At 40.9% G+C, this 21,568-nt stretch overlaps 1 protein-coding gene across 5 annotated transcripts in view; it reads left to right on the forward strand.

Moving 5' to 3' along the window:
- The window catches only part of LOC124711573 (carbohydrate sulfotransferase 8-like), a 118,934-nt gene that overhangs the window by 43,968 nt on the left and 53,398 nt on the right, over positions 1-21,568 (forward strand). For 4 of the 5 annotated variants that reach the window (XR_007005486.1, XM_047241719.1, XM_047241716.1 and 1 more), the window contains exon 2: positions 16,160-16,291. Coding sequence is in view for 4 of the 5 variants with exons in the window: in XM_047241719.1 (XP_047097675.1) it covers positions 16,175-16,291 (117 nt within the window). In the remaining variant the exon portion in view is untranslated. Of the gene's footprint in view, positions 1-4,849; positions 4,887-16,159; positions 16,292-21,568 lie in introns of those variants that run through there. The other variant, XM_047241717.1, reaches the window with a different exon arrangement.

The following is a 21,568-nucleotide window of genomic DNA, read 5'->3' on the forward strand; positions in this document are numbered from 1 at the left end:
GACTGTGATACTTTGTTTGTTGCTCAGTCTGAATTACTTTGCCATTCCGTATTCATAATTCTTAAGACTAACTCTGAATGGTATGTTTGCATTAGTAATTACATAAAGTGAAGTTTTCAAGATTTTGCTGAAGTTTCAAGTAATTATTTATGTGTCTAAGATTAGTAAATAAGAATGCTGCAAGTGAAGTACAATAGCTCATAACCAATGCATTACAGGTATTTTTGTGCTGTCAAACAATATTCAAAAAATAACTTATCAAACAAATCTACAGTATTTCCTAATAGCAGAAATGCTTGTCTAACATTATCTGATTACCATGCAATGTGCATTGCCATGTTGTAGGCTAAATCATAGATATGTGCATTTATGATATTTTTGTATTTCTGCTACTGCCATCTCTTTCTTTAATTTTCTGGCAATGTGCCTCCTTATAAATAACATTTTTAGGCAGTTTTGAAAGTTATTGTCTATGAGATTTTGCTGCTTTGTGGACCAGTCATAATGCTTGCTGTGATTGACTAAACATAAAACCAAAACACAGGGGATTAGAAAGTCATCAGACACTCTCAGAAAGTTAAATAAATCAGCCAGGAAGAATGTAGCACTGAAAGCACATGTGAAATATTATAGAAGCCTGTACAAGAAAGTAATAATTGCAGCTAAGAAGCTTGATAATGATTCATATATTGAGAAAGGTAACAACAAAATGAAGTCAACTTGGAAGGTAATAAATAAAAATATAGGTAGACACAAAAGAAAAGATAACATCTTTGTCATTAAAAGTGGGGGTAAAACTGTTAAGGACCCACTTCAGATTGCCAACATATTTAACAAACATTTCACAAATATAGCCATAAATTTAATTAAAACTAAATGCAATTCCAATAGCAAGGTAAAAATCCCCATGAATGACATGACAATGTTCCTTTATCCAGTAACTGAATCAGAGGTACTAAATGCTATAAATAAGTTAAAAAGTAAAATGTCATGTGGGTGTGATGGGATTCCTAACAAAGTCATTAAGCAAAGGGTAAGAAACATAGCCTCACATCTCACTGAAATTATAAATGAATCTTGTAAGACAGGGGTGTTTCCATCAGAACTTAAAATGTCAACTAGAAAGCCACTTTACAAGAACAGTGATAAATATGATGTTAGTAACTTTAGGCCTTTATCAATGTTGTCAGGTTTCTCAAAAATGATAGAAAAGAATAATGTATCATAGACTATATAAATTTCTTATTAATAATAGAATATTGGTTAATGCGCAAAATGGTTTCCGCAAAAATAAATAAACCGGATCAGCTATCTTCAATTTTATGCAACTTGTTCTAAATTCCATAAATAGTAAGGAATTAAATTGTGGATTGTTTTTAGACTTATTAAAGGCCTTTGATGTTATCGACCATAAGTTACTGCTTAGGAAGTTATATGCCTATGGGATACGTGGAGTTGCCCACAAATGGTTTGAATGATATCTGTCGGACAGGTATCAGAAGGTGGAGATAAGCCATGCAGATAGGACATATTCATCAAGATTCGAGAGAGTTTTGTACGGAGTACCCCAGGGATCTGTATTAGGGCCATTACTGTTTTCAATATTTATCAATGACCTACCAAGTCAACTATCTGAAGCAGAGGCAGTACTGTTTGCTGATGATACAAGTTTGTTTTTTAAAGCAAATAGTGAAGCTGACTTACAGGAAAAAGTCACATTAGCGACAGACGAAGCAGACAGATGATTTAATCAAAACAGATTCACTGTGAATGCCAAAAAAACAACGTGGGTCAACTTCAGACATATTACAAATAAAATAAATACTAACCTTATAGTAGAACTGGGTAAGTGTAAGATTGAACAAGCATCATACAGTAAATTCTTGGGAGTATGGTTTGATGAACACTTAAGATGGGAAAAGCATGTAATATCATTGAACAAAAAATTAAGTCAAACATGTTAATACTTAGAATGCTTAAAAGCTCATGTAATATTAAAACAGTGTTATGTGTTTATTTCTCATTCATGCACAGTTTATTAAGATATGGTGTACAGTTTTGGGGGAACAACAGTCTAACAAAACATTCATTTAGACTACAAAAGAAGGCAGGCAGAATAATAAAAGATGTAGGATGTAGAGACTCTTGTAGGCATGCTTTCAAAGAATTGAAAATCATGACACTACCATCCTTATACACATATGAAAGCATATGTTTCTTAAAAGAACATGAGGAATTTTCTACATTAAACAGAGAACTACGAAACGAGGAATAGGAATGATTTCCACAGAGAAATTCATAAAACAGCTATGTATCACAAAAGTGTACAATAGCAACCCAAAATCCTCTACAGTGCTCTCCCAAAAGAACTAAAAATAATACCAAAACTGCACGTATTTAAAAGAGAATTAAAAAACATGATATTGAGCAATAGTTTTTACAGTATTGAAAAGTTGATGAATTATTGACAATAAAAGTGCAGTTAATATTTCCCTGACATAATAAATATGTGTAATTGCTCACATTTAAATACTTGCTGTTTCTATGAAAGTGTGAAAGAGTATTAATGTAAGAATGGAAAGAATCTTTGATGTGAGAATCACTAGCTTTTTTTTTATGTATGTTGTTATCCTACGTGTATATTTTTATGTTAATGTTCTTATAGTTCTATTAAAATTGTAATGTCTAAGTGACAAGTAAATTCAATTATAAATTTTCATGTAAATGTATTTTAAATTGTAATGTTTATTGACAAGTCCTGTGTCATTTTGATGATGTACTACAAGGACGCTAATAAATTGAATTGAATTGAATTGATATTTCGAGACAGACAGCCCCCCCCCCCACACACACACACAATTATTTACATTTCAGCAGTGTTAACATACATTAAAATAATTCAAAATGCATGACTATATGTAAGAAATTATGAATGTTTGTAACTATGTATATGAGATGGAGCCTATTCATTTACATGGTTATATTGTCAATGTCAGATAAAGATTCTACATAGGCAACTATCATCAGTATATGATCTCAGACATTTACTGTGCTGTGCAGGAATTTTCTTTCAAAATCATATACATTGTAAATTGTTTTTAGTAAGCAATTTTTTTGTGAAAAAGTCAGTAATATTATTTTTATTTATTGCTTATTTAGCCTGACCAGATTAGGGACTTAAGGTTCTTTCTTACATCTGGCCAGGAGCAACATAGGCCATAGATATTGCAAAACATTCACAATAATAATAATAAAGGGCATTAAAATGGCGTAGTTGGTTTAGCATGTTTGAAACCATGTTTAGTATGATCAGAGCCACAAAGGGTAAAGAAAGAGTGTGATAGCACATCTAAACTGACTCTCACAGTTCTCATACCTAGGGTGGCATAAATCAAAAGAACTTAGCCCCGTTAGTGAGTGAGATAAATATTGATTGGCTGTCAGGATCTCAAATTAATATTCTAGCCTATATCAAGCCATGCAAAAGACATTGATTAAGACCCTACCTGCAGGGATCCACTTATTTACAAGGGTACTGGAGAAAGGTGCTAGAGATCGCAACACTGACAAACAAAAGGTTGAGAAAACAAACACAGAGATGTATTCTGAAGTCAGTACAGAACAAGGTACTCTTAACTGAGAGTGGCTGCCACTGGCATGAAAATATTCCCAGAACATAATGTAGAAAGAGCATTGACCTATAACTACACAAGTTTAACTTCAGGGTGGTTCAGAGAGAGAACACTGAACTATGAGAACCATGTTTAGGCAACCAAAAGGGGCAAGAGAGGGGAGGTGGGGGGGGGGGCAAACTTCAATGAACCATACTGCATGGCTGGCACAGTTGCTTTCCCATAGTATTGTGAAATACTTACGTTCATCAAATGACTGAAATGGCAATCAAATCTGAACATTGTTACTAGACTGTGCCTGAAGTAACGAACGATTAAACTTTACTGTAGCATGTCGGAACATACCTACAGACAAGACACAGTCATGGGCAAGATGGTAGATGGTTGTCCTCCCAAGATGACATTACAGAATGCCCCTGGAGTGGTGGTGCCCAGTGGTATTGTTGCCTGGCTTGCACCTCATACTACTGTGCCTACAGCTGAAAAAAGTAGTTCTGCTGCCAACTTGCTGGGTGGTCAAGCAGTACCTGTTATGTACTGGGACATAGAATGGCTGCTTCATATTTTCCTGAGACGTTTTCTAACCTGGATCAGCCTCAGCCATTGCAGCAGTGGGTTTTTCTGTATTCGTGCATGCCTCAAGACCAAAAGACACTCCGTTTAAACATGAAACTTTTTAATGGCCATCACCATATTGAACAAATTATTAATTCCTCTCAGATTGGTTGCAGCTGCAATCTGTGTTCCGATTTGAACAGTTCCTCTTTATCTAGAGAGTCATTGTTACGAGATTTCTTTCCTTTCTATAATTATTTTGATGCTCTAATTTATGGCTGAACTTTTTTCTATAAGTTTAAATAAAATTGTTACACAAATTGTGGATGCAGCAGCAGTTTGTTCCTCATAAAAAGGTCATAAAACTGTCATCTGATTTCATATTCATATTCATTAATTACTTCTTGGTTCATCCTTTTTTTCTGGTCTTCCACAGTTGTCCCCATGCTCACGACAGCACATGGCATTCCTGGGAGGGTTCGTAACCCAATGCGTCATAAGAGGTGAAGATTGAAATGACAGTGACAGTGGCTGATAGGAAAGAACAGAATTTAAATAGAGAATTCTGTCCACAGGGGGAAGGGGCAGGGGAAGGGGAAGGAAAAGTTGTGGGGGAAGGTGGGACTGATGAGATGAGCAGCAGAGTTATAGTTATTACGATATAATGTGGACCATTAGCAGTCTTTTGAAGCTTGAAAGGTGAGTTTGAGATAGTATTTATTTATTTTATTTCATTATCCATTCATACAGGGTTCAGCTTACAATTATTACGATCTGACATCATAATACAATGAAAATAAATATCCCAAAAATTTTACAAACAATGGAAAGTTCAGGCCAGAATATCAACAGTTATGAAAAGGATAGATTTTTATTCACCATAATGTTGACCCATTGAGTTGCAGACAGGAGCACTGGAAATCCTATTACATACTAAGCTTTCAGCCAAAGTTTTCTTCTGAAAAGAAAATGACAGAGGTACCTGTCATGTGTGTGAAGCGTGCTGTCTAGTGTGTGTGTGTGTGTGTGTGTGTGTGTGTGTGTGTGTGTGTGTTCTTTCTCTTCTGAAGTTTCTCTTCTGAAGAAGGCTTTGGCCAAAATGTTAGTATGCAAAAGTCTTTCCACTGTGCCTGTCTGCAATTCAACATGTCAGCTTTATGGGGAGCAATCTACCCCTTTAAAAAAAATATACAAACACAGAATATATGTTATATGAATAGAGCACAGGTGGTCAGCCATGGTCTTAATGAAGGGACCATCCTAGCATTTGCCTGAAATGAATTAGGAAAACTATGGAAATGCTAAATCAGTATGGCCATACAGAGCAAGCTGTGTCCTCTCGAATGTGTAGCCAATGTCTTTATTTTAACAGCTGCACTGCCTCATTCGGTTGGTCCTTTTTGTGCAATGTTCTTTGATATAAACACAGTTTTACTTTTAATTGTTGCACACATCATACAATGCTGCTAATGAATCTGGAATCTTGAGCCTGCTGTCATATACCCCTTGCACTAACTCCAGTCTGCTCAGAAAACTGTCTCCATTAAATTTGGAAAACTGATTATAGTCCATTAAAATGTAACAATTTCCCATGCCCATCTTCATGTCCTCTACTCAGTCCACCCAAAATACTGAGTTGGCACCCCCTACAATGAGGGACATGTTGAAATTGGGAGAACAATAAGACATTACTATTGTGCATTACAGATATTGGTACATGATTTTCTTGTGAAAGCATTACAGTACTGAAATATGACATGCTGATGGTTATGCCCTTCCATTATTAACCACACCTCTGTATCCTCTAAGTAATCTTTGGCTGTGTAACATGAATTACTTAAAAAGGCTGTTTCAGCTGCTTTTTTAGATAAAGGTATTTTAGTAATCTTTTTCATCATGGAACAAAATAATAATATAAAACCTAAAAACCTGTTTTGAGGTTTTTGCTTGTTTTTTCTTGATAAATGTTAGTTCAAAATGGCTCTTGTTCCATGATTATGTACAGAAGTATTATTGAAATACTTAGTAATGTTTTCCCTGATACACACAACAGACTGCTCTATGTACTCACTTTGCAGGATGGAAAAACAAAAATATTATGAAAAGGATAGATTGCTACTCACCACATAGATGACTGGACTTTGATTGTTCAATTTTTGCCTAATGGCTTTTCTTCCATCCCACAATTTAGTGCTGCTGCCTCTGTTACTATCTCTAATGCATTACTTTAATAAGTGTCTGTTCTTTCCGTTTCCTCCTCTCCTGTGTTTTACTGTCAACTTACAAACTACAGGTGCTCTGTTTTTGACTTGTCACCTCTGTATATGGAGAATAGCAATGTATCCTGTTCATAATATTGGATAAACAGTTTATTCACTCTATTAGATGCTCTATCCCAGAAGATAATTCCATCAAATGACAGGGAGTGGAAATGAGCAAAACAAGCCAGTACTTTTCTCTTGTCAGCACAATGGGGATGCTTAATGGCATCTTAATGTTCCTCAAAGCAGCAGAACACTTCTGATGAAGGCTTTGAAGAATAAAGTCACAGAATAAATGTCACGGAATAATGAGCAATATCCGAGGGCTTGCCCTTGTGTGATGAACCATTTCAGTTGCAAATAGTCAAATACAATTCAGAAAACAAATTCATCATACATCACAAAGTAGAGGCTTCTATCAAATAAATACTACCAGCATCTACTCAGACTTAGAAAACTGTAACATGAAATGACTCCCATGCTCACACCACTCTTGCGTACTATAGTCAGCTTTAAAGGGGCAACATGGTGCTTTCAGGCAGTGGATGCCTGGTAACTGATTTCGATATATGACACCCCAGACACAAATGCAGTTGGAGCCAGCCAGCTTCTGTATCCAAAGTGTAGTGGCATTTAAGGCCTCCCCAAATTAAGAGCACTGACCCAGTACAGTACCTTATCTCTCCCTGCATCAAACACTGTCAGCCATGTCACTTTAAACAACAGCAGTTACCCATATGCACATTCTGCTTGGCTCCAGCATACACTCAGCGCAGCAATGAGACTCTGCCAGTTGTACCGTTGCCTTCGCTGTTAGTTTTTAGCCTCCTCTCTTTGTTGGCAGCATTCATTCATGTCGCACACACTCCCACACCTGTTGACTACCTAGCGCTCCATTTGTCTCTCTATACTGCCCACACAGCTCTGGTGTGACAGTGCCAAGAAGCTGGCCATTTCTGCCATATGCCACAGAACCAAGTTTCTGACACCCAGTTGGCCATGCAGCAAATTCGAAACGTGCAGGCAACCATCACACCATTAATGAAACTTCCTAGCAGATTAAAACTGTGTGCCCGACCGAGACTCGAACTCGGGACCTTTGCCTTTCGCGGGCAAGTGCTCTACCAACTGAGCTACCGAAGCACGACTCACGCCCGGTACTCACAGCTTTACTTCTGCCAGTACCTCGTCTCCTACCTTCCAAACTTTACAGAAGCTCTTCTGCGAACCTTGCAGAACTAGCACTCCTGAAAGAAAGGATAATGCGGAGACATGGCTTAGCCACAGCCTGGGGGATGTTTCCAGAATGAGATTTTCACTCTGCAGCGGAGTGTGTGCTGATATGAAACTTCCTGACAGATTAAAACTGTGTGCCCGACCGAGACTCGAACTCGGGACCTTTGCCTTTCGCGGGCAAGTGCTCTACCAACTGAGCTACCGAAGCACGACTCACGCCCGGTACTCACAGCTTTACTTCTGCCAGTACCTCGTCTCCTACCTTCCAAACTTTACAGAAGCTCTTCTGCGAACCTTGCAGAACTAGCACTCCTGAAAGAAAGGATAATGCGGAGACATGGCTTAGCCACAGCCTGGGGGATGTTTCCAGAATGAGATTTTCACTCTGCAGCGGAGTGTGCGCTGATATGAAACTTCCTGGCAGATTAAAACTGTGTGCCCGACCGAGACTCGAACTCGGGACCTTTGCCTTTCGCGGGCAAGTGCTACACCAACTGAGCTACCGAAGCACGACTCACGCCCGGTACTCACAGCTTTACTTCTGCCAGTACCTGTAAAGCTGTGAGTACCGGGCGTGAGTCGTGCTTCGGTAGCTCAGTTGGTAGAGCACTTGCCCGCGAAAGGCAAAGGTCCCGAGTTCGAGTCTCGGTCGGGCACACAGTTTTAATCTGCCACGAAGTTTCATATCAGCGCACACTCCACTGCAGAGTGAAAATCTCATTCTGGAAACATCCCCCAGGCTGTGGCTAAGCCATGTCTCCGCATTATCCTTTCTTTCAGGAGTGCTAGTTCTTCAAGGTTCGCAGAAGAGCTTCTGTAAAGTTTGGAAGGTAGGAGACGAGGTACTGGCAGAAGTAAAGCTGTGAGTACCGGGCGTGAGTCGTGCTTCGGTAGCTCAGTTGGTAGAGCACTTGCCCGCGAAAGGCAAAGGTCCCGAGTTCGAGTCTCGGTCGGGCACACAGTTTTAATCTGCCAGGAAGTTTCATATCAGCGCACACTCCGCTGCAGAGTGAAAATCTCATTCTGGAAACATCCCCCAGGCTGTGGCTAAGCCATGTCTCCGCATTATCCTTTCTTTCAGGAGTGCTAGTTCTGCAAGGTTCGCAGAAGAGCTTCTGTAAAGTTTGGAAGGTAGGAGACGAGGTACTGGCAGAAGTAAAGCTGTGAGTACCGGGCGTGAGTCGTGCTTCGGTAGCTCAGTTGGTAGAGCACTTGCCCGCGAAAGGCAAAGGTCCCGAGTTCGAGTCTCGGTCGGGCACACAGTTTTAATCTGCCAGGAAGTTTCATAAAAGCGCACACTCCACTGCAGAGTGAAAATCTCATTCTGGAAACATCCCCCAGGCTGTGGCTAAGCCATGTCTCCGCATTATCCTTTCTTTCAGGAGTGCTAGTTCTGCAAGGTTCGCAGAAGAGCTTCTGTAAAGTTTGGAAGGTAGGAGACGAGGTACTGGCAGAAGTAAAGCTGTGAGTACCGGGCGTGAGTCGTGCTTCGGTAGCTCAGTTGGTAGAGCACTTGCCCGCGAAAGGCAAAGGTCCCGAGTTCGAGTCTCGGTCGGGCACACAGTTTTAATCTGCCAGGAAGTTTCATATCAGCGCACACTCCGCTGCAGAGTGAAAATCTCATTCTGGAAACATCCCCCAGGCTGTGGCTAAGCCATGTCTCCGCATTATCCTTTCTTTCAGGAGTGCTAGTTCTGCAAGTTTCGCAGAAGAGCTTCTGTAAAGTTTGGAAGGTAGGAGACGAGGTACTGGCAGAAGTAAAGCTGTGAGTACCGGGCGTGAGTCGTGCTTCGGTAGCTCAGTTGGTAGAGCACTTGCCCGCGAAAGGCAAAGGTCCCGAGTTCGAGTCTCGGTCGGGCACACAGTTTTAATCTGCCAGGAAGTTTCATATCAGCGCACACTCCGCTGCAGAGTGAAAATCTCATTCTGGAAACATCCCCCAGGCTGTGGCTAAGCCATGTCTCCGCATTATCCTTTCTTTCAGGAGTGCTAGTTCTGCAAGGTTCGCAGAAGAGCTTCTGTAAAGTTTGGAAGGTAGGAGACGAGGTACTGGCAGAAGTAAAGCTGTGAGTACCGGGCGTGAGTCGTGCTTCGGTAGCTCAGTTGGTAGAGCACTTGCCCGCGAAAGGCAAAGGTCCCGAGTTCGAGTCTCGGTCGGGCACACAGTTTTAATCTGCCAGGAAGTTTCATATCAGCGCACACTCCGCTGCAGAGTGAAAATCTCATTCTGGAAGCATCCCCCAGGCTGTGGCTAAGCCATGTCTCCGCATTATCCTTTCTTTCAGGAGTGCTAGTTCTGCAAGGTTCGCAGAAGAGCTTCTGTAAAGTTTGGAAGGTAGGAGACGAGGTACTGGCAGAAGTAAAGCTGTGAGTACCGGGCGTGAGTCGTGCTTCGGTAGCTCAGTTGGTAGAGCACTTGCCCGCGAAAGGCAAAGGTCCCGAGTTCGAGTCTCGGTCGGGCACACAGTTTTAATCTGCCAGGAAGTTTCATATCAGCGCACACTCCGCTGCAGAGTGAAAATCTCATTCTGGAAACATCCCCCAGGCTGTGGCTAAGCCATGTCTCCGCATTATCCTTTCTTTCAGGAGTGCTAGTTCTGCAAGGTTCGCAGAAGAGCTTCTGTAAAGTTTGGAAGGTAGGAGACGAGGTACTGGCAGAAGTAAAGCTGTGAGTACCGGGCGTGAGTCGTGCTTCGGTAGCTCAGTTGGTAGAGCACTTGCCCGCGAAAGGCAAAGGTCCCGAGTTCGAGTCTCGGTCGGGCACACAGTTTTAATCTGCCAGGAAGTTTCATATCAGCGCACACTCCGCTGCAGAGTGAAAATCTCATTCTGGAAACATCCCCTAGGCTGTGGCTAAGCCATGTCTCCGCATTATCCTTTCTTTCAGGAGTGCTAGTTCTGCAAGGTTTGCAGAAGAGCTTCTGTAAAGTTTGGAAGGTAGGAGACGAGGTACTGGCAGAAGTAAAGCTGTGAGTACCGGGCGTGAGTCGTGCTTCGGTAGCTCAGTTGGTAGAGCACTTGCCCGCGAAAGGCAAAGGTCCCGAGTTCGAGTCTCGGTCGGGCACACAGTTTTAATCTGCCAGGAAGTTTCATATCAGCGCACACTCCGCTGCAGAGTGAAAATCTCATTCTGGAAACATCCCCCAGGCTGTGGCTAAGCCATGTCTCCGCATTATCCTTTCTTTCAGGAGTGCTAGTTCTGCAAGGTTCGCAGAAGAGCTTCTGTAAAGTTTGGAAGGTAGGAGACGAGGTACTGGCAGAAGTAAAGCTGTGAGTACCGGGCGTGAGTCGTGCTTCGGTAGCTCAGTTGGTAGAGCACTTGCCCGCGAAAGGCAAAGGTCCCGAGTTCGAGTCTCGGTCGGGCACACAGTTTTAATCTGCCAGGAAGTTTCATATCAGCGCACACTCCGCTGCAGAGTGAAAATCTCATTCTGGAAACATCCCCCAGGCTGTGGCTAAGCCATGTCTCCGCATTATCCTTTCTTTCAGGAGTGCTAGTTCTGCAAGGTTCGCAGAAGAGCTTCTGTAAAGTTTGGAAGGTAGGAGACGAGGTACTGGCAGAAGTAAAGCTGTGAGTACCGGGCGTGAGTCGTGCTTCGGTAGCTCAGTTGGTAGAGCACTTGCCCGCGAAAGGCAAAGGTCCCGAGTTCGAGTCTCGGTCGGGCACACAGTTTTAATCTGCCAGGAAGTTTCATATCAGCGCACACTCCGCTGCAGAGTGAAAATCTCATTCTGGAAACATCCCCCAGGCTGTGGCTAAGCCATGTCTCCGCATTATCCTTTCTTTCAGGAGTGCTAGTTCTGCAAGGTTCGCAGAAGAGCTTCTGTAAAGTTTGGAAGGTAGGAGACGAGGTACTGGCAGAAGTAAAGCTGTGAGTACCGGGCGTGAGTCGTGCTTCGGTAGCTCAGTTGGTAGAGCACTTGCCCGCGAAAGGCAAAGGTCCCGAGTTCGAGTCTCGGTCGGGCACACAGTTTTAATCTGCCAGGAAGTTTCATATCAGCGCACACTCCGCTGCAGAGTGAAAATCTCATTCTGGAAACATCCCCCAGGCTGTGGCTAAGCCATGTCTCCGCATTATCCTTTCTTTCAGGAGTGCTAGTTCTGCAAGGTTCGCAGAAGAGCTTCTGTAAAGTTTGGAAGGTAGGAGACGAGGTACTGGCAGAAGTAAAGCTGTGAGTACCGGGCGTGAGTCGTGCTTCGGTAGCTCAGTTGGTAGAGCACTTGCCCGCGAAAGGCAAAGGTCCCGAGTTCGAGTCTCGGTCGGGCACACAGTTTTAATCTGCCAGGAAGTTTCATATCAGCGCACACTCCGCTGCAGAGTGAAAATCTCATTCTGGAAACATCCCCCAGGCTGTGGCTAAGCCATGTCTCCGCATTATCCTTTCTTTCAGGAGTGCTAGTTCTGCAAGGTTCGCAGAAGAGCTTCTGTAAAGTTTGGAAGGTAGGAGACGAGGTACTGGCAGAAGTAAAGCTGTGAGTACCGGGCGTGAGTCGTGCTTCGGTAGCTCAGTTGGTAGAGCACTTGCCCGCGAAAGGCAAAGGTCCCGAGTTCGAGTCTCGGTCGGGCACACAGTTTTAATCTGCCAGGAAGTTTCATATCAGCGCACACTTCGCTGCAGAGTGAAAATCTCATTCTATCACACCATTAATGTCTACTTCTGCTGCTGAAAGGTCATTATTGTTTGTTTGGAACTGCACATTAAGTCTTTGTGAGAGTAAGACTTGAACTATTAAGTGTAAAGTATTTGTAGGTCTGTTCAGCTGATGTCAGACCTGCATCTGTTAGACCTGAGACTGGATCCTTGATTAGTATGTTTGTTATCAGCAAAACTTACAGTTTTTGAACTGCTCTTTAAAGTTACCGGAAGATCACTTAAGTAGGTCAGAGATAAGAGTGGGCCGAATACCAATCCTTTTGGCACCCCAGATGTTACACACCTCCATTTTGACATTATTTCAGTACCTGAGAGACAGTATGGTAATGAGACCCGCTTGACTTGTGTTACAAAGGAACAATACCATCATTGCAAAAGGAATGTCATTATGCCATACCACATTAGTTTGTTAAGTATAATTTTATTATTCACACAGTAGAATTTTATGATTCACACAACTGAAGACTTTGGCAAAGTAACAGCATATACAACAGAAATTTTATTATTATTATTATTTTAGCTCTGCTATCACTTTATTTGTGAGGTCTTGCATTGCTTTCTCTGTGGAAAATCCTTTCTGAAAGCCAAACTGAAAGGCAGTTAACTAGTTCTAGCTAGGCCACCTTCCAGAATACTTGTGCAAAAACTGGAGACAGATTTAGTATGTAATTATAGCTAGGTTGCTTATCTCCAGTTTTGTAAATGGTTTCCTAAACCCTGGGTGTGTTTAACATTCATTTATTTTGTTTATCAATGTCAAAAAATTGTTAGTATTATACAGTACATTGATGTCCATTTTCCTCGTATTCTGTCAGTTACATACACTTCAATGGGCTCTTTTATAAACTACTCACATTCAACTCTACCACAGAACCAACTTATACAATGGTGTATCTGCAAATTAGAAGAAATACAATTGAGTATTTCAGTGACTGACCTAATTTTATAATTTACTTGTGTTTTGTTTTTTGACATATGTTGTATCTTACAAATTATAATTATAAAATTTACTTAATGATGCTCTTATTATGACTTTTGTGTGGGACATTAACTTGGCATCTATTTTTATCATGAACGGATAAGTTGATACAATTTAGAAATTTTATATAAGAAAAATATGACAATTGCAGTTTAACAGAAATGTTATGCAAAGCATTACAAAATGCACACAAGACCCAACGTCTGTATTGAAGTCTGTATTACAACAAAATTGATTTGGATCAGCAGAACCACAATCATAAGTAAAATACGTGGTTCCTTGTGACTTGAAAATTTTAAGTAAACTGTCCAGTACCTCCACATGTTAAAAAAGTTATGAATTAACTATCTGGTACCATAAAATGTATGTTAAAATATTCACATTTGTTATTTTGCCTGTTATTTATATTCTGTATTCCTCGTTCATGTGCATTCTGTTTTCTGTGTTGTGCTACTGTGCTCCACACCTTGATCCACTGTAGATGAGTGGTTGCCCTTCTCTTATCTTATTTATTGCTCCATTCAAGAATTTCCATTATTGTTAAGATTCTTTTTAGCTATGCAACTTATCCGTTTTTAATTTAAATACATCTGTGGAATGAAAGTAATTGTGTATAGCTAATGATTTGAGGCTATATTCAAAATTTGCTTCACTGCTTATCAGATATTTCAAATTATTGGACAAATGAAAAAGATTTTTGTGTCTGCATATTGAAGTACTTCATGAGACTCTAACAGCCATAGTAATTATGGTAATTTTCTCCTCTAGATTGTAGCTGTGAATGTTATTACTGTTCTCAAACTATGATGGATTATCTTCTGGTAAACCTTCCGGGATGTAAGGTCGTGGTCCATGAAACTCTTCAGCTCCTGATGTTTTGTCCAGAGCTGCGCTGGACATCTTCAGAGGGGTGTATCTCCTCCGGTGAGTCTTGCCGAGGAGATACACCCCTCTGAAGATGTCCAGCGCAGCTCTGGACGAAATGTTAGGAGCTGGAGTTTCATGGACCACGACCTTACATCCCGGAAGGTTTACCAGAAGATATGTCATCCGGTTGTGAAAGCCTTCATACTATGATGGATTGTTTATGCCAAATTTTATCAGCAAATACAGGGTGCGTCAAAAAAATGTATACACACTTTGAAGTGTCATAGAAAATTTATTTCCTGTTCTACAATGTTAAATTTCTGGAAGCTTCAAGTCCAACTGGAAAAATAAATGTACTTTGCAAATGTGATTAATGTTCAAACTGGCGGCCTTCAGCATCAATACGTTTATGAGTACATCATACCAAAGTGTACAATGAGATTTCTACGCACACCACCTGAATCTCATTCCAAAGTGTGTCCAGGTTACGTGGTTTATGTTTGTTTGTACACCTCATCTTTTACTGTGCCCCATAAGAAGAAATCCAGTGGTGTGAGGTCTGGAGAGTGTGCAAGAAACTCGATTGGTCCCCTGCATCCTATCCACTGGCCTGGCACATTGTGAACAGGTATGCTCATACGTCCGTATGATAGTGCGGCGGGGCACCATCTTGTTGAAAATAAAACTCATCATTACCATATAATCCACGAATGGCAGGGAATATGGAGGCAGCAAGCATTGTTAGGTATGTTTCTCCAGTAACAGTGCCTCCAAAGCGGAAAGGCCCAATGAGTCCCCTTGCAGACAGACCACACCACACATTTACACCAGGCAAATTCACAGCCTTTTCAACTGTAATGTGAGGATTATCTTCAGCCCAGTACACACAATTGTGCCTATTGACAGTTCCATTGAGTTTGAATTGGGCTTCATCCAACCAAATTATGCTATCCATAACTCCTGGTTCACGTCTTACCGTCTCCTGAACGCATTCACAAAATTCTAACCTTCGATCTGGATCGTCGTCACTTAACTGTTGCTCCAGCCTTAGAATATATACACGACACTTGCCTTTCTTCAGAATGCGTAGCACACTACTAGCACTTACATTACTCTCACATGCCACTTGCCTTGACGATTTTTGAGGTGAACGCTGAAACATTTCCAAGACCGCAGTTGTGGAGTCATCACTTGTAGCTGTACGAGGTTGCCCTGATTGACCTTTATGCGCATCACACACTGTTCCATGAATTTCGAATTTGTCTCGTAGACGTGTAATTGTTAACCTTGAAGGTGGTTCTGTACCATACTCACTTCTCCACTGTCTTCGAACTGGAGCTACATTCTCAAACTTCCAGTACCACTTAATTATCTGCTTCGGCACTTCAAAGCTCAAACGCCTGTCCGCCACGTTGCAGTTACTTCCTTGCCACTGCTGCCACCTGTTGAAGAAACATAACATTACTTTCTCACAGATATTTAATCTTGTAGAACAGGAAATAAATTGTCTATGACAGTTCAAAGTGTGTATACATTTTTTTGATGCACCCTGTACTATAAACATTGTGAAAACATCTAACTCCTTGAGGAGGTGCCTAAGAGGTGATTGTAGGTGAACATTGCATATTATTCTCACTGTACATTGTTGTGTTACATTCATTTTCTTTCTAAGAAATGAAGTGCATCAGAAACTTGTGCCATAAGTGAGAGTAAATGTGTAAGTTATGTTAAGGTATCAATTGATTTGCTTCTGAAACTAGCAAATGTAAGTAAAGTGAAAGTAGCTGAACATAGTCTTTTGAGCAGCTCAGCAATGCATGCCTTGCAATTAGTTTTCTTTAATGTGTACACCATAAGATTTGGAACATTTTGCCTTAATTGCTAGCTCATGTCCACATGCAACATTAACTGTCAATGTTATTTTGTCATCCCTATCCAGTTATACTGTATCAAGTTAACTGAATTTTACACAGTGGTGAGGAACTGCAATGAGGCTGACTGTGAGGCGTCTGGTGATGGGTGTGGCTGTCAGTGCTGCCACCTGCGGCCTGCTGCTGCTGTGTGTCAGTAGAGGGAAGCCCGTGCAGGACACACACCGGCACCTGGTGGGTACACACCATCCATGTCTACATAACATTTGTTCTTTCTTTTTACACTGTGCCTAGCTAGGGACTGTGGGTCAGTTTCAATCCCTTCTAATGTACTGTTTTCTTGTCTTCCACTTTCTTACACCATTTCACTGTATTTCTTTCCTCAGATCACTTCATCCTTGAAATCTGTCTGATTGTGGCACTTACCTCTTGCAGATTCTTCTTTCTGCTATTGGTCCTTTGATGTTGTGTATTTGAAAATCTTCTTTTAACTTTTCGAATCAGGGCTGTTCCTAATTTCTTTTTCCAGAGATACATGGTGATCCATTTTGTTAACATATTATCATTCAGTCTACATTCAGAAAAATGTCAGTCATTTTCCCCATATTGTTTTGTTATTTTTTCCCCTATGTTTTATACAAGGCATCTCAGGTGACTTCTGCATCTCAAACATTTCCCAAACTGATTAAGATATCACAATTCCATTTTCACCCAGTGAATGACATTAGAAACAGATGAATCTTGATCTAATGAAACTATTTACTGGATTTTGGAGAGTGAAGTACAGTCAAATTCACCAGTTTCAGGACTTTGGTAATAACAGCAGAAATTACTGTAGTTCCATCTGAATAACTGACATTCATGTAGATGCCTCTATAATTAATATAGCTAGACAAGACAATACTTCATTTAGTGAGCACTTTCATGCAATATCTTAAACAGTCCCAGAGATATTTCAAGTCAACAGGTTAGCAGAATCACCCTTTAAATTTCACTACTACTTCTAGGTGCTCAGACATTTTTGTTCCCTATTGGACTTCTACTTTGTCTCTGTATTCACTTGCAAAGATTCATTCTGGCTTCGCAACTGGGTTTAATGTATTACTTTGGCACTTCGCAACATGCAATTTTTATTGTATTTTACATGCTCTTTCCATTTTGTATACCATTTCAGCTATGACAGATTTTGTAACTTATGTTCTTATGTTATCTATACTAGATACTTGAAATTTTTTAGCCTTTCGTATCTAACCAATGTCAGCTAGTAGAAACTGATCATCATAATTCCTGTGTCATATAGGATTGAAGAAATTGTTGAACCGAGCGAGGTGGCGCAGTGGTTAGACACTGGACTTGCATTCGGGAGGACGACGGTTCAATCCCGCGTCCGGCCATCCTGATTTAGGTTTTCCGTGATTTCCCTGAATCGCTCCAGGCAAATGCCAGGATGGTTCCTTTCAAAGGGCACGGCCGACTTCCTTCCCTGTCCTTCCCTAATCCGATGAGACCGATGACCTCGCTGTCTGGTCTCCTTCCCCGAAACAACCAACCAACCAACCAACCAACCAGAAATTGTTGAATAGCTTCTACTTGCTCTAAAAGTGGCATGATCTCTTGTTACCTTATTTTGTTAGCTCTGAAGACTAATTTAGAAATGCAGAGGACTGGGGTCCTTACAAAAAGCAGCTTTACCAACATTTTTTGGTGTTCCAGGAGGTTGACATTGAGATATTTAAGGGTCTTTTCTTATCAAGGATATTAGCTCCTCTGCAAGGACCAGCATCACTTTCTTTTGATGATATTTGTATTTTGCTGTCCTCCTGTCACCACAAGCTTACGCATGTGGTTGTTACTCATGTTGAATTCTACCAGTGTCAGAAACAGCTGCAGAAATTGTTTTTAACATGGGTGGCTGGTCATATTATTTATCATTTAGAGTTTTCCTAAGTGAAATAAAGGAACCACACACTAACCATGAGAAACACTTCCATATTGTGACACTACCTTCTCCATACTTCATTGCTGACACTAAACACAGTGGTGGGTAATTTTCTCCAGGTGGTTGCCAAACCCAGAGTATAGCACGACTGATCACTCCAGATCACTTGTTTCCTGTCATCCACTGTCCAGTGGTATTGCTCTTTACACCACTTGCTTAGCACTGACTACAAAACTGTGTGGCTCTGAGGAGATGCTCGACCATTGTACCCAATCCTTTTCAACCCCTTCACACAATCATTGTCACAGCTGAGCTGCTGGGAGCGCTTTGGAACTCCACTAATTTAATGCAATTTTCAAATCCACCTTCTGCAATGCTCAGTGATCTTGTCTGTCAGTACATGTCTGCCTGCTCTCAGTTTAGCCACAGTTGTTCCTTTACATTTTGACTCGACATTTGCACCACCAACACTCGACTTGGCCAACTTTAGGATTCAGGTGTCTGTGATGGGAATCTCTGGAGGGAATGTGATGCTCTTTTTGAGAAACATGGAGAAACTTTAGAAAACTGGCATTTGAGACTGACTTCTGAACAGTTCTACTGCTACCAACGTAACATTTAGTGTAAGGACCATTGAGATAATATACAAGAAATTAGGGCTCATACAGAGGCATATACACTGTAGTTTTCCTTTGCTGTATTTTCAAGTGGAACACAAAAGGAAATGTCCACTAGCAGTACATGCAGAATGTGTATGTAGATACATATAATGTATTTGTTACTCCAGTGATATCCGATGACTAGTTTACAACTGAATTCACTGACATATCCTGACTGATCCATTCTGCTGTTACTCATTATCTGCTGACAACACAGTACTTCCTGCATCCTTTTATTCTGGGGGGTCCACCTCTCATGATATCTAGTGGTCAATTCCACATTACATAGAGGTGTCTGGATACTTTTGACTAGACACTGTATGTACAGGGATGGAGGAACTAGAATTCTGAAACATCTAAGTTATGACCCGTTTTTGGATGGCTGTATAAAACACTTTGCAATGTTTCTCATATGATTATTTGATGTTGTAAATAGCTATTTATTAAATGTCCACAACATTTTGAATTTAATTTTCATTCTCTTTATATTTTTTGATGCTGAATCCAGTTATGATGATCAGTTTTCTTGAAATATATTAATATAGGTTTTGCAACACAGATCAGTAAGTCACACACACTATACGTGGATTCACAAAACTTCACAAGTGGCAATGACCAACATACCAACTTACATCTATACTGTGCAAACCACTGTGAAGTGCATGGCAGTGGGTATGTCCCACTTTATCTGTTATTAGGGTGTTTTTTTCCTCTTTCTGTACACATATGGAACTCAATGCTCTTGTCTGTCAGTACATGTCTGCGTGGTCTTGCTTTAGCCACAGTTGTTCCTTCATGTTTTGACTTGACAATTGCACCATCAACACTTGAGACCATTTAAATGCCTCTGAGCATGCTGCAGTTCATCTTGTTCTTGTGATACCTACGGCAGCGATAGTATATTCCTAGAGTTATGATTTAAAGCTGGTTCTAGAAACTTTGTTAGTAGACTTTCTAGGGCTAGTTTACATCTATCTTCAACAGTCTGCCAGTTTAATTTCTTCAGTATTTCTGTGACACTCACCCAGCAATCAAACAAAACAATGACCATTCATGGCACTCTTCTCTGAATATGTTCAACATCCCCCGTCAATCCCATCTGGTATGGATCCCATGCACTGGAGCAATACCTATAGACCATAAATAAGCAATTGCTCAAAGAGAAAACTTTCGTGGTTCTCAGATTAATGTGGAGCATTGATCTTTAGCATTTAAACATATGAACCAAAACCAAATCCATCACGAAAATGTGTGTATCACTGACACTATTCGAAGTCACATAACCAAAGTTTAATCTCCTTCAAGAAACAACTTAGTTAATATTAGGTCAGTGTTTAGAATGTATGACAGCCTTAGTGACCAAATTGGCTGTAGTGTTCGGAATTAAGCATTTCAGTCTTGCTATATCATTTTGATATAAATCTTGCCTATGATCTGTGAAACATAGGTTAACTAAAAACAATTAGAGACATAGAGAAAATGAAATCAAAATGGTTGGTCCCAGGAAGACTACTATGACAGTCCTTGGCAGGACTAGTGTCTTACAGTTGCAGCCACTATCAGGACACCTACAACAAGAGATAGCGTTGTACACAACCACGTGAAAGTTACCAACATCTCCAGGATGCTAAATAAGATAATGTACAATAAGGTTTGCAAGCATTTACTATAGCAAATATTCACTGATGTGTCGGCAGCTGGGCCAACACCTTGTAGTTCGAGATGGCTGAAAATGCACGCTAGACTAATGCAGACGGGCGTGAAGTACTGGAACAGGCTACGTAATTAATGCTATGAAGAAAAGTACGTAGCAGGATTAATACTTATCTTTAATCAATCATTGTGGTACATCGCTCTTGACTATACACAGGAGACTTTAATTACAATCACTGTAAGGCTAATGGCGCCTTGCTAGTTCGTAGCCATTAACTTAGATGAAGGCTATTCTGTCTCTCGGCTAATGAGAGAGAAAGGCTTCGTACATCTAGTCGTTAGCTAGGTCGTCCGTACAACTGGGACGAGTGCAATATCGTATCACGAGACCTGCCTTGTGGTGGCGCTAGGTCTGCGATCACAGTGGCGACACGCGGGTCCGACATGTACTAAATGGACCGCGGCCGATTTAAACGACCACCTAGCAAGTGTGGTGTCTGGCGGTGACACCACATTCACTGCAACAAACAGTCAGGATTCTTAACTGACATAATGCTCACCTCCAACTGACTGTGGCTTTCTGAGCGATGCCTATGGAAAGGTGCGCATAGTAAAATGACAAAGTTAGAAAATACAAGACCATTACATTTTATATATTAAAATGGATCTCAGCAAAAGTAAAAATAAACGCAAAAACAAATTAGGCAGTGAAGTTATTTTGATCAACTATCATTGATTTATATCAAGGAAAGAAATAGACCCATAATAGAACACTATAGCAGCCATCCCCTTCCCCTCCCCTCTTTACGTGTCCCCACACAGATTCAAACCTCTTCCCTGCTTGTTGGCACTAGAGAACAACATTCTGCTTCCTACTTCCTGTGACCACTGCTAAGCTTTTTCCCTGCTCCCACAATGTTCCAACTTATGAAGAAGTATTGTGTGGTCTGCAGAATCAGACTTTGTGAGACCAAAGAAAATAGTAACTGTCCTCAGTCTGGCATTCAGCTCTGATAGTGCCTCATACACAAAAAATAAATTTCATCTTCTGTTGCCATCCCTTTCCTGAAATCAAACTGCAAGTCTGACAGAAAATTATGTGTACTGAAATGTCCCATTACTCTCCTACGTATTGCTTCATCAAAAACTTTTGGAAACACTGGTAGCTGGTACATAATTGTCTACATTCTCTCTTTCACCATTCTTATAAAATCTTTTCATTAATGAGTATTTCAGTCTGTCAGGAGACTATCTACACCC

Source organism: Schistocerca piceifrons, chromosome 8 (assembly GCF_021461385.2).
Source record: "Schistocerca piceifrons isolate TAMUIC-IGC-003096 chromosome 8, iqSchPice1.1, whole genome shotgun sequence".
In the NCBI taxonomy this organism is placed as follows: domain Eukaryota; kingdom Metazoa; phylum Arthropoda; class Insecta; order Orthoptera; family Acrididae; genus Schistocerca; species Schistocerca piceifrons.